The following is a 12,861-nucleotide window of genomic DNA, read 5'->3' as shown; positions in this document are numbered from 1 at the left end:
GAAGAAACTGGGAACATGATACTTCCCTCCAAACTGCGGTAGCAACGGGGTTGTTTTTTCCTCGCTGTTGAGATTACTGAGGCAGAGGATGGATTTAAGACTATCAATAAGCAAAGGAAAACAAATGAGATGGGGGGGCACGGGGTGGAGGGGAAAAAAAAGACATCAGCATGGCTGATGAAAGAAGAAAGGACAGCGAAAATAAAAACAGGACAGAAGAAACGAGCAGAAAACTATTTCTGCCACCCGCAGCACGGGTGTGGGTCAGATGCGGTGCTGCTTTCAGAAGAGTCAATTCAACCAACAAGAAATGCAGCTTCAAAGAGAAATAGCTGACCTACCTGGCTTCAGGTCAGAGATGAAGGAGGGGAAAGAAAAGAGAGAGAGACAAGTGGAAAACGGCATGTTCTTTTGGAAGCCACACGTCTGCGGCCTCTGCTTTGTGCACCCCGCCGGCGGCGAGGCTCCGTCCTTTCCAAGAGCATCTCCGTGCTGCTCCCACCACCCACCTCCTCTCCCTGCCTGTCCCGGAGGGCGAGACCCGCCTCCCTGCCCGGCTCCCCAGGGACACTTTAATTCCGAGATGCCCCTAGAGCCTCCGCAATTGCTGCTTTGCAACCCCTCTTCCCAAATCATTAAATAAAACCCAAGGAGAAATCGCTCCAAAGCTTTGTCCTGCCTGAAGCAATTACCTTAAAGACCCCCCCCAAACTTCTAGAAATAGGAATTTAATGGCAGAGTAGCAGATAACTTCAGTGATGCTCATTAGCACCTCCCGGTGTCCCGGTAATTTAAGCAGCGATGTCAAGGGAGGCTGGGGTTCCCACAGATCCAGGGACCCGAGCTCACCCGGAACGTCGTCCGTCATTTCAACAGGCTTCGGATAAAGCAGCGGGGACTTCCCGGTTAATTCCCTCTCAGGACTGTCAAGAGCTGGTCCCCACTGGGGTTGTTCAGGGCCTGGGAGCTCCTTTAGCCCTTCTATTTATTACAAGGACTCCCGACCCGAGGTTGTCGCTGTGGCACCCACCAAAAAACGGTTTCTGCAGCTGCAGGCTTTGTGTCCCGCTGGTTCCGCCTTGTTTGTTTTGCCTTGCTTCCCAATAGCATTCCTCTAAAAAAAGCAACCTCAAAGCCATAAACAACTACTTTCATTACCAGCCGGCAAGCAGGAAGGACTCTTTCGTAGTATCATCTCTACTCAGTGATGAATGAGTTGCATTCCTCTGGAAAGAGATATGGTCAATTCAGGGCTCAGAAAGGGCTCCAAAACCCGCTCCCCCCCCCCCCCCGCTGGCAGACCCCCAGGCCCGTCACTCGGTTAGCGGCGAGCCCCGGCACTGCCTCTCGGTGGGCTCCGCTTTCTCCATGCCCCTCTCCTCTCCTTTCGGCGGGCTCTCCTCAGCGCTCCGCTCGCCGCCTCCTCCAGCTGATGGAGAGGGCAAAGGAACCCAGGACCTTCCCCGCAGAGCGGACAGGGCACCCTGTGCGCCCAGTGCCCCTAGCAGCACCTGGGATCGAGTTTGGGAAGATCTCTAGGGACACCCCCGCCAAATCCCCCCAGAGAAAGCAGGGAAGCGTCGTTGCCATGTGCTCCTTGAGCCTCCCCTGGCTGTCCTCCCGCAGAGGGAGGGTGGCCGGTGCCTGAACTCGCACGGGGGTGTAACGACAGGCGGGAAACGGGGTCCCTGCAGTCTTTCGGAGACACAGGGGGGAAGCGATCACAGCTGGAGAGCGACAGGGACAGGATAAACGTGTCCCAAACAAGTGCCTTTCTCTCAACCTGAGTAACTAGCTCAGAAAGGCGATGAGCAGGTAACGCGGAGAGGCTGAAGTACTGGCCCTTAAAATTCGGGAAGGTTAAGGGACCTCCTAGTCGTTATCTTTCGGAAAAAAAGAGAAAAAAAAGAGGCATGGCAATTTCTCGAAGTAAGGGATGGACGATTCCCGTCCTCATGCGGCTGCTCTGGGATAAACTTGCTCCCTGAAGCAGCACCGTGAATGCCGGAGCCCAGGCAGTGGGCTGCTTGGGTGCGGTGGCCCCAATCCCGTTTCCAAGCCCGGGGTGGTGCCAGGGAGCTGGACCGGGAGCTGGACTGGCCTAGGCGTGATGCTGCTGACTCCCACAGGGCTCCCAAAGCTGCGGAGGACCTCCCTCGCCAGAAACTAGGGACCCCAATTCCCGAGCAGCCTTCGTCCGCAGAGAGCAACCTCCGGTAAGGGCTGGAGCCCAGCTCAGTGCCAGTGCCCAGACCAGCCGCGACACAGTGTTTCTCCTGGACTCAGGCCCGTACATTCAGCCCCAGAAGCATTTAGACATTACGCTATCCCAGGGTATCTAATCCTGGTTCTTCACCCTCCCCCAAACACGCGAATTGTCCCCATTCCTGCTTTCTGCGAAATAAGTGTTTTCGTGACAGCCCTTGTCCGCATCCTGGGAGAAGATGTAATATTTGAAGGACTTATTTTTGCATTTCCGTAGAGACGAAGTAGTTTTCCATACGACTCCTGCTCTCAGTTCCCCGCCTCCCACGGGAAGGGAGCCGCAAGAACGCCTTCTTTTCCCAAAGGACCACTTCCCATGGGAAAAAAAGAAGGTAAAAAAAAGGTAAAAAAAAAGAAAAGAAAAGAAAAGAAAAGAGGACTTATTGGGGAAAAAAACCCACCTGCATGGTCAAAAACTTCTAGATTTATTTGAATACTTTGGGGTTTTGTTTGATTGCTTTCGTTGGAATTTTCAGTGAAAACCCTGATGGAAACCGGGTGAAGATTTTATGTGAACACACCTCGGTTAAAAAGGAGATTTGGTGCTGTGTGTATTACCTGCAGGTAAAGGCAGCAGCCAAATAAATCCCGATGGATCGGGGACTTTGAAACCGGGCCCATAGCTACACCCTAAAGAAATTTGAAGATAAATCTTGGGCGGTAGATCCTTTCTGCCTGCAGCCGTGGCCTTGACCAGGGCCCTGTACAAGGAAGGTCTTTCCTTACCAGTCTCAAAATAATTCACTTTTTTGAGTTTTCAGTGCTTCTTTATTCTAACATCAAATATACCAGCCGTGGTCTGATACTTCGTATTACAGGTAACCTAAATGATACGCCGAAGGACAAAGATTTAATGAATACGTGGTCTGAGAGTGGAAAGTGGGTGAACATCTCCGTCGGTCCGGCAGCATTTTAGGGACTCTTCGGTGCTTTCGACGGTTATCAGTAATTTAAGTGAGGATCCAACCTGCACACTCTCCCTAATATTAAGCAGACTGCAGCTTTAAACATTAACTCTTTTTAGGAAGAAATGGAGCGATCGGTAGCTACTATTTCAACAATTACGGCACTCTCAAAAATAAAAAGGCAAGCACACGAAACACAGGTCTTTTCCCTACCAAGCGTGCCCCACCACATCATCCTGAGCTTGAGGTCCTCCCTCCACCAAAGCTCCCGGGTGGCTCGGTGGGAAACGCTCCCGAAAACCCCGGACCCGGTCCCCGGAGGGGCTGACATTTTCAGTAACCTTTTCTATAAGCGACAGCGGGCACTCTCGTCCGGCTGAGCATCCCTCCTGCCTCCTCCGGGGGAGCGGGGTAAAAGCCAGCCGGGCTGAGGGCTGGGAGCCGGTGCCAGTGCCCTGCCCGACCCGGAGCGCTCCCCGGCACCAGGCCGGGTCCTGCCAATACCGATCCAAGGCCAAAAAATTCCCGGCTGATTTCCCAGGTACCCGCCCGAGGGACCGTCCGCACTCCGGTTCTCCCAGCCGACGCTGCAGACTCGGTTAGCATCACTTAATGAACTCCCACGTCTCCGGCAATCCTACCGAGACCTTTAAAGTGGGGCTTCTCGTTCCCGGGGGTATTTTATTAATGCAATACTTAACGCCAATCAAAGCTTTAAAAAAATGTATTCGCACCTCTGCTGCGTTTGGAAACCCTGCCTGGATAAATAATCCCCAGAGACTGCAATTCTGGGACCCAGGATAGCTGGTAACTGCTGATATAAAGGCGTATAGACATGTTGCTCAGCATATTTTTGCTTTAAGGCTCTGGGGGGGATGCCGTGTCCGTAGGCCAGAGGGCACACCGTGTCGGTGCAGGCCGTCGGGCCGATATGGATTGCTGGCAGTATTTTTGAGTAATCTTTTTTAACGTGCTGGTTTATTCCTCGTTCTCCAATGGGTTCATCTCTGCAGGGGTAACTCCTCACTCTACCTGTAGCAAGGGTGAGAGCCGTGACCTAAATTAAGGTAGTTATCATTGCGGGCTATTAACATCACGAGTAGTGTCCCTATTATACTGGGGGGGGGGGAGGGGGGGGAGGCCGAGGGGGTGGAGAAGAAAAAGGGGGGAGGGAAAGCAGAAACGAAGCGGACACGCCCGAGTGCACACCGGGGCTCGCAGGCAGCTCTAATGAGACACGGGGGCTGAGCCAGGAGCCTGGGCACCCCAGACCCTGTGCTTTCCCGGGGAGCCTCTCCTGGACGCGGCACCGGGTCCAACGGGGATGGGGGTCGATCCCCGGTCGCGCTGCGGAGGCAAAGCCCAGCCCGGCCGGGCGGGAAAGCTCCTCCGGAGGGACGGGGCGGGGGGAAACCTGCCGGGGTCCCGGCCACGGATAAAACGCCTGAGGGAGTGGGAAAGGGACGGAGGGCCCCCCTTGGAGCTGATCTCTCTCTGTCGGCGCTGGTGGCACAGAGCAAGGATCCCCCAGGTCCTTCCCCAGCCGGGGACAAGCCGGTTCCCCCCGGACGGTGCCACTTCCCAAATACAGCGCCCAGCGTTCACAGCTGGAGAGGGCGCAGAGCTGCTGGGCCTGGGCTGATTTTCCCCCTCGGGTCACCCTTTAAATGGTTAACACAGGGTTCCTGGGTCCATTTCGGTGTTGCCTTTTCCTTCTCTTCCTCTCCCCTCCCGGCAGAGATGCCAGCATCTCCCCGTCCGGGCCGGTTTCTGGGGAACAAAGGCTGGGGACCTGGGGGACAGCCCCTCGCCCCTGCGAGCTGCTCTAGCTGCTCCTAATGAGGATTCATTTCTTTAGCCTACAGTCCTGGCTTTCATTATGGAGCCTGTCTCGCTCTGTTCATGGTCATTAGGCTGCAGCCCAGTAACTCCCTCGCCAGATCATGTGCATGCTTTAAAAAAAAAAAAAAAAAAAAAAGAAAAAGAAAGACCTACAGTAATATTAGCAATCATCATCATCATCACCTGGCCGGTCTGAATTAGCTACCCACTCCCGCAGGCTTTCCACCCTTCCACCTCTCTCAAAGCAGAGGTTTTTCTCCATCAGTCCCTGTCCCGGGATGCTTTCGGGGGCTGCTGGTGGAGAGGGCAGGGACGGGGTGGAAGGGGACTCTCCCTCAGCAATATTTATAGATGATATTTTCTTCTTCTTTGTTTGTTTGGTTTTTTTTTCTTTCCCTAAGCGGATCGGCAAATCAAACCTGGGTCTGTAAAGTAAAGCCGAAGAGTCTCCCCTTTTATTTTTTAAGTTTCTGTGGAGTGTCTCCGAACTCGGGAGTTTTGTGAGTGCTTTTATGCCTCCCCAGCTCCGTCGGGTTTTATGAAAATGAGCAGTATTGAAAGCTTTTCCATCCCGCTAGCTGTGAGCCTCACATAAATGATGTAAATGGCTCGAAGGGTTTTTTTCAAGTGAACTGTGTAGATCTGTGAAAATAATATCAGGGTTTTCCGTCAGAATGAGCTTAGCACTGTACTGAGGCGTACCATAATCTGACCCGACACCTCCGACCATCTGCGCTATCTATCTGCCTTCTGATTTACCAAATCTTCACAAGCAAAAGACAAATTGTACTTGATACTAAAGAAAAGACGGCGAGCCCCAGTCCAGCTCCATTTCTGCGGAGAAATGATTGGAGAAAATGTAAATCTGTTTAATTTCGGTCTACGGGCAACTAGCAAAGGAGCTTTCTTAAAGAAGGGAAGACAGGAAAACAAAAAACAATAAGAAAAAAAAATAAAGAAGAAAAGAGGAGGGGGAAAGAGACAACAAGAAGATATCATATTAAGAAGGCATTTCTTTGACAAGCGTTCTAGAAAAAACAATGCATTGCAGAGAGCAGAGGAGAGAACATATTGAGCTTAATTCAGAATATATGCTGCCTTTCCGAGCACGGTCCCTAATGTGCCCGGGAAGAAATTGCCACTGAGCAGCTGTGTGTAGAATAAAGAGCGGCTTCTTGATTTTTTTACACACACCCCCCCTTCTCTCCAGAAAACAAAGCGTGTCCTCACAGCTCCGAAAGTGATTTCGTTCCTGCCCCGAGACGGCTGGAGGTTGCCCCGCTCCTCCGAAGGGGCGGCCGGGCGCCCACCTCGCCCCCAGCCCCGCGGTCGCTCGCTCGGGGCGCGGGGAGGAAAAACCCGCCGGGAATGATTACTAGGAGGTGATCAATATTTCAGAAGATTCCTGAAATCTGCTTTAAGTCGCTGTCCTGACCTACAAATGACTTCTCACTCCCCGCGACTATTCTCGGAGTCTGTTCAGGGCCATTCAGCCGAAAACAATAAGGTTTAAAATGTAAAAAAAACCCCAAAAATAAAAATTATGAAGCTCTAGTTGAACGGAGAAGGGCGCTGGGCTCTTTCAGACAATTCCTCGTCTTAACAGAGATGGGAAGTGACCTACAGGGGGAAGGGGGAGAGTTTTTCCCTAAATCCCGGCTCTTCTTGCGGTCTTCCCGCTGCATCCATTGTCACTGACACTCCCAGCATCGCTGTCACTGTTACGCAGCCGGTTTTTATCTGATTTCTCGGCCCTGCCTTACCACCCTCCCCGACCCCGGGTGCGCCGAGCTCTGTGCGTGCAGCACCGGGCCGGACCCCACAGCTTTACCGGGGAGGGTGTAGGGGCGTCCCGGCCATCCCATCGCGGGGGCTGCTCCCTCCAACTTTCCGGCGGCAAACCGCAGCGGGTGCGGGGTGTCCCCCTCCTCCGCCTTGCAGCCTGCCGCTCCCGGGGCGGGTGAGCTGCTCTGCCTCTGCCCCTGCCCGGAGCGGAGGGGCAGGGCGGCGGCGGCGGCGCGGCCCCCGGGGAGCGGGACGGGACGGGGCGCCCCGGGGAGCGGGGCGGGGAGCCGGGGCGGGGAGGTGCTGCCGGCCGGCGGCGCGGGGCCTTCCGCCGTGATTGGCAGCGGCTGACAGTGAGTGGCAGCCCCGCCATGGAAACCCGGGAGCCAATCTGCCGAGGCCGGCAGCAAATCAGCCGCTCCCGCAGCAGCGCGGCGGCGGCGCGGAGCTGGGCTTGTGCCTTTTCTTTTTTCCTTTATCTTTTTTTTCCTTGTTTTTTTTTTTTTTCTTTCTTTCCCTTCCCTCCCTCCCCCCACGCCCGCCCTCCCCCCTGCTCCATCCTTCTCCGCCTCGCCCCTGCCCACCGCCCCCAGTCGCCGGAGCCGCCGAGCGCTCCCCATCGCCTCTCCGCCCTCCGCCGTCCCTCCCGCGGCAGCTCCGCCGGCGCCGGAGGAGGCAGAAGCGGAGCGAGGGGCGGCCGCCGGGGCCGCTGGCCGCTTCCCCGCCGCGGGGGTGTGCGCGGCGGCGGCAGGCATCGCCGGGGGTGCGCGGAGCGCGGAGCGGAGCCCGGCGTCGCCTCCATGTTCCAGCTGCCCATCCTCAATTTCAGCCCGCAGCAGGTGGCCGGGGTATGCGAGACCCTGGAGGAGAGCGGGGACATCGAGCGCCTGGGGCGCTTCCTCTGGTCCCTGCCCGTGGCCCCCGCGGCCTGCGAGGCCCTGAACAAGAACGAGTCGGTGCTGAGAGCCCGGGCCATCGTGGCCTTCCACACGGGGAACTACCGGGAGCTCTACCACATCCTGGAGAACCACAAGTTCACCAAGGAGTCCCACGCCAAACTGCAAGCCCTCTGGCTGGAAGCGCATTACCAGGAGGCGGAGAAGCTGCGGGGCCGACCCCTGGGGCCGGTGGACAAGTACCGGGTGAGGAAGAAGTTCCCGCTGCCCCGCACCATCTGGGACGGCGAGCAGAAGACACATTGCTTCAAGGAGCGGACGAGGCATTTGCTGCGGGAGTGGTACCTGCAGGACCCTTACCCCAACCCCAGCAAAAAGCGGGAACTGGCTCAGGCCACGGGACTTACCCCCACGCAAGTGGGCAACTGGTTCAAAAACCGCAGGCAAAGGGACAGGGCAGCAGCCGCTAAGAACAGGTAAGGTGCTGCCCGTCCCGTCGGGGCACAGGCCCCCCCCTTAGGGACGCTTCGCCCCCGCCCGCCGAGGCCGGGGGGCTGGGGGGGCCGGTGCGAGGCTGCCGGCGAGCCCCGCCTCGGGGGACAGGGAGACGAGCCCGGGAAGTTTCTCCCCGGGAAATGCGGCGAGATAAAGTAGGAGCAGCGGGAAAACTCTACGTCTTTTAATTAATTTGTTTGTTTGTTTATTTTGAATAGGGGAGGGTCCCCGCCCGGGCTCCCCCTTGGCCGCTCTTCGGGGAGCGGGGCGGGGGAGAGGGAGAGAGACCGCCCGGGCAGCGCGGCTGGCGAAGCTGCCGTGACCCCGGCAGGACCTGGCGGCAGAAAGGGCCGCACTCAGCGGCTAAGCGGGGAGAAACCCGCCTTCAAAGTTTTGCCCGGACATATAGAAACCTATTTCGTATACATCCGTCTGGAGCAGAGCCGGCAATGCCCCTCTGCGGGCCCTGCTCGTTTGCAGAGAGCCGCCTTGCCCTAAACCTCCGCCGGAGCCAGCCAGGAACGTTTCTTGGGATATTTTTCTTAATTCTCTTCTCCTCCCCGCCCCCCGCTTTTTTTTTTTTTTTTTTAAGAACAAAATCGCGGCTCTGAATGCGCGGTGTTACCCCGACACTAGCGGCACAAGCAGACGCCCCGGGAAGCGGGGAAGGGAGCAGAGTCCCCCCGTTATCTCCTGTCCCGGAGCCCCGGAGGGGGTGTCCGTTCCTCACTCCGCCGGCCACTGCGCACAGCCGGGCGGCCGCACGTCGGGGGAACGGGTGCCGCCACCGCAGCCCCTTTTTCATCGGCTGAGAGGGAAGATGTAAGGGCTGCCGGAGGGGAACCGCCGCCCGGGAGATGCCTCAGGGAATGACCGACCCCTCGGATGAGTCCCGGTTTGGGGACAGGCTGCGGGAGGGGGGGCGACGACAGCCGCCCCCCGGGTGTGCCGGCCGAGAAGCGGGGCTGGCCCTGGGGTGGGCACCCAGTCTCTCAGGCAGAGCCGCCAGACTGGGATAACTGGTGTGAGCTGGAAGTGGGGGCAGCGGCCTGGGGTTGCCGGTCGGGGGAGTCCCTGGGGGGGAAGCGGGGGGCTGTCGGCGGGTCCCCGGGGCGCGGAGGGCCGGGCGGTGATGCTGTGTGTGCCGGTTCCTTGCAGGCTACAGCAGCAGGTCCTAACGCAGGGCTCGGTGCGCTCGCTGCAAGCGGAGGAGGAGAGCGGCGGGGAGGCGGTGGGGGCCGCCTCCAGCCCCGCGGCCAGCCTTTCCAGCAAAGCGGCCACCTCCGCCATCTCCATCACATCCAGCGACAGTGAATGTGACATCTGACACCACCGCCGTGACAAACCGGGGGAAGCGGGAGGTCCAGCTAACCGGTGCCTGCCTGCCTGCCGACACGGCCGGAGCAGCGGGGCTTGCAATCGCCCGGCCGCGGTGGCCAAACCCGGGGTACCGGGCGCTCCCCGGCCACACGCCGCCCGCCCGCGCCTCCCTCCCAGCCCCGCGGCAGACTGCATTAAAAAACGTGATAAAAATCGTTGTCGCCTTTATTTCGAAGGATTTGCAGAATTGATGTCTAAAAAAAAAAAAATTAAAATTTAAAGAAAGCCCACAAAACGTTAAAGAAAAAAAACAAACAACAACAAAGCAACCGAATGCCAAGTTGCAAAATGTCTGAGCGCCTGCCCTTATCCCGCGGGGGTGTTTCATGTTGAAAAGACGCTGTTCTTTTGGTTGGGTTTTGCTTTACTTTAAAGGGTTTTTATATATATATATATAATGTTTATTTACTTATTTAAGGGATTGCTATGGTAGATTTTTTCTATTATTATTATTATTATTATTATTAATTATTATTATTTTTGGCTTGTTCTCTATGTGCACAGGTGACTTGTAGAGCATGTGCAGGACGAAACTGTATGAAGCAGCCTAAAACCATAATAAAATATTTGGTGAACGACCCTCGCATCTGCTTTGAAATGACGGTGTCGGTCTCAAGCCAGAGCAGATCTCCGAGGCCACGGGTATTTCAGCATCGGCTCGGCAAGAACCAAAATAGCCGGGTCCCCGGGACCGGGGGTGATGTCTTTGCAAGGCAGGGAGCCGGGGGGAGCCGGGATGAGGCGGGGGGAGCGGGGCCGGGGCTGGCGGAGGATGCGGGTGCCCGGGGAAGGGAAGGAGAAGGCATCGCCGCAGCTTCTCCTCTCCCAGGGGCTGAGGCTTTTGGGATTATCGGCGGCGAATTTTCGGACAGGGACGAGGAAAAAGGAAAGGGGGGGGCGGGAAGAAAAAGGGAGAGAAATGGCTGGGGACAGCCCAGCCGGGGAAACCAAGCTTCCTCCCTCACCTGGCAAATGCAAGGAGAAGATGGGGACTTAACAGCCCTCCCTGCCCGGGAAGGGCCGGACCGGGAGCGAAATAACCCCAAATCCCGGCCCCTGCGATGTGCCAGGGGCTGTCCCCACCATCCGCCTCCCTCGCTTTGTTTGGCGGCGGTTTTGCTGGAGGAGACCAAACTCCAGGTCTAAGGAGCGCGCTAAGCTTTTTCCCCCAGCAGAAGGATTTTATATTATACAATTTGACATTGATCTTTAAATCGCCTGAGCTGTGCTTTTTTTGTCTGCTCGGTCTCATCGCGTTTACTTCCCTGTCCTCAGAGAGATGCCTCCCCGGTAAGCTGATTGCTCGGCTCGTTTTATTTAGCAGGCGAAGCCTTGCACCGGGGGAAGCCGGGCAGAGGTAACCCGCGGCGGCTGCGAGAAATGCCCCGGCTCCTGCTGGGCTCCAGCTCCGCTGCGAAGGCACGGAGGCGGCCGGGGAGGCCCAAGGGGCCGTTTCAGCTCCGTGATAGATTAAGTCAATCTTGCTGCCTTTTATCGGGAAGCAGATTCCCGTCTCGGCACCGGCTTTTCCCCCTCTGCCTAAATTAGCATTTAAAGCTCGAAAAACGTTGGCACCGCCGGTGTCTAAATCTGCGTTTCATCCCCAACGCATGTGCGCTGGTTTTTCTTACAGACCATCACAGGGAGGGGGCAGGTAGCCGGTATTTATTAGCTGGTTTTTAGGTCCATTTACAAACAACTGTTTCCCCGGCGGGGTGTAATTCGGGGTGTCGGGAGAGGCAAATGAGCTGTGTTTTGCGAGTGCGGGAGCAGCGGGTGGCAGGGGCGGGGAGCGGGGGCAGCGCGGGGGGTTCCAGCTCCCTTTGGGGGGCACCCACCTGCGGGAGGGGACGGAGCCCACCTTGCACCCCAACCCTGCGCCAGGTTTGTTGCCTCTTAAACCCCGCCGGGTTTGTCCTCGACAGAGCCGTGCAAGAGGAGCCCGGCTTTGCTGCCCAAAGCAAGGTAGCGAGGCGGGCTTTTGCCTTGGTTTGGGGGTTGGTGGGTTCGCTGGCGGGCAGCGCTTCCCACCCAGGAGTTTTTTGGGGAGCAAAAGCGGTTTTCGCCCTTAAAACGGAATCGGCTGAAAGGCACCGCGTTCTTTCTTTCCTTCCCCGGGAATAGGTGAAGCGGATTGCAATTTCTCCATTGGCTTCTGCGGGCAGAGTAGCTAGCGCTTATTGTGGGGAATTAAAGCTTTCGAAAAGACATATAGAGAGGTGGAGAATTGTATGAACACATACGCCCAGCCTCTGATAGCGTGGAATTTCTTTCTAACTAAACAAGCTGGAATTTGGACAATAGGCAGCGGCGTGAATATTTCGACCAAGGGTTTAAGTGGTATAAAGGATGCTGGATCACCCGAGTGGGCTGTGGAGGGACCCTCAGGCGGATGCTCCGTGCCCCCAGCCTCAGCGAGGGCGCAAATCAACCCCTTCCGAAACAGCGGCCGGGGAGGGGAGCGGAGCACGGAGCCACCCTGAGAAGAGCAGCCCCGCTCCCCGGGCTCGCTTGGCTTGGGAGGATGAGGAGAGTTGAGCATCTCCCAGCCCCGCTTCTTCACCGCCGGAGCTTCGCAGGGGCCGGGGTCGGGGCCGCGGCCGCGGGGCTGCGCCGGCCGCGTTTGGCTGTACCGGTAAGACCTACGGAGGAAAAACTCTTTTTTCCCCCCCTTTTTTTTCCTTCTGCCCTTTCCCTTCCCGCATTGAAAGGGAATGCCCTTCCCCTGCCATTTTCAGCATTTTTTTTCCTAAAGACCAGCCCAAGCCGTCGCCCTCCCGAGCCTTCGGCTGTTTTAAAAATAATAATAATAATAATTGGGGGAGAAGGGGGGAGCTTGTATTTACATTAAACAAAACGCTCAGAAAAGGGTCGCTAAAAAGTCTGCCTTGACCCCTCTCTCTCCGGTTTAACAAAGAAGGAAAATATTGTATCAAAAGTGAAGTGAATGGGGAGGGCGGAGAAGAGAAACAGCTTTTCCTCTATTCAGCTGGGGAGGGGGGGAGAAATGTTTGAATATTTCCGTTTCTTTTGAGAAGCGGGGCAGCCCCGGGCAGGGCTGAATGGGAAAGTCTTGTAAGCGGGCTGGGAGGCTGTCAAACTGCTCAGAGTAATCACTGCTAATGAAGGGGTCTCCAGCCCTCCCTGGGACAAAGGATGCTTACGAGTGCTCGTCGGGGCTGAATAGCTAATAAGTTTGCAAGGGGGAAAAATTAGTGAGCTGCCCGCAAATTGATTTTGCAACAGCAAAAAAAAAAAAAAAAAGGAAAGCAAAAAGCTTGCAGGTTGGGGAG

At 56.5% G+C, this 12,861-nt stretch overlaps 1 protein-coding gene across 1 annotated transcript; it reads left to right on the top strand.

Annotated features, from left to right (window-relative positions):
- Positions 1-7,597: 7,597 nt before the first annotated feature.
- On the top strand, positions 7,598-9,515 carry SIX6 (SIX homeobox 6). Its single transcript, XM_076343446.1, has 2 exons — positions 7,598-8,169; positions 9,347-9,515. The coding sequence occupies exons 1-2, from the start codon at positions 7,598-7,600 to the stop codon at positions 9,513-9,515; spliced, it is 741 nt and encodes a 246-aa protein (XP_076199561.1).
- The last annotated feature ends 3,346 nt before the right edge of the window (positions 9,516-12,861 follow it).

Source organism: Aptenodytes patagonicus, chromosome 7, assembly GCF_965638725.1.
Source record: "Aptenodytes patagonicus chromosome 7, bAptPat1.pri.cur, whole genome shotgun sequence".
NCBI classification, from domain to species: domain Eukaryota; kingdom Metazoa; phylum Chordata; class Aves; order Sphenisciformes; family Spheniscidae; genus Aptenodytes; species Aptenodytes patagonicus.
Note: the sequence above shows the minus strand (reverse complement) of the source record. Positions and strands in the feature narration are given on the sequence as shown.

Bases quoted from the DNA above. Each gene is read 5' to 3' on its own strand.
- SIX6 (XM_076343446.1), top strand. From the start codon at position 7,598: ATGTTCCAGCTGCCCATCCTCAATTTCAGCCCGCAGCAGGTGGCCGGG. The intron at 8,170-9,346 runs GTAAGGTGCTGC...GGTTCCTTGCAG, and splicing joins GCAGCAGCCGCTAAGAACAG to GCTACAGCAGCAGGTCCTAA.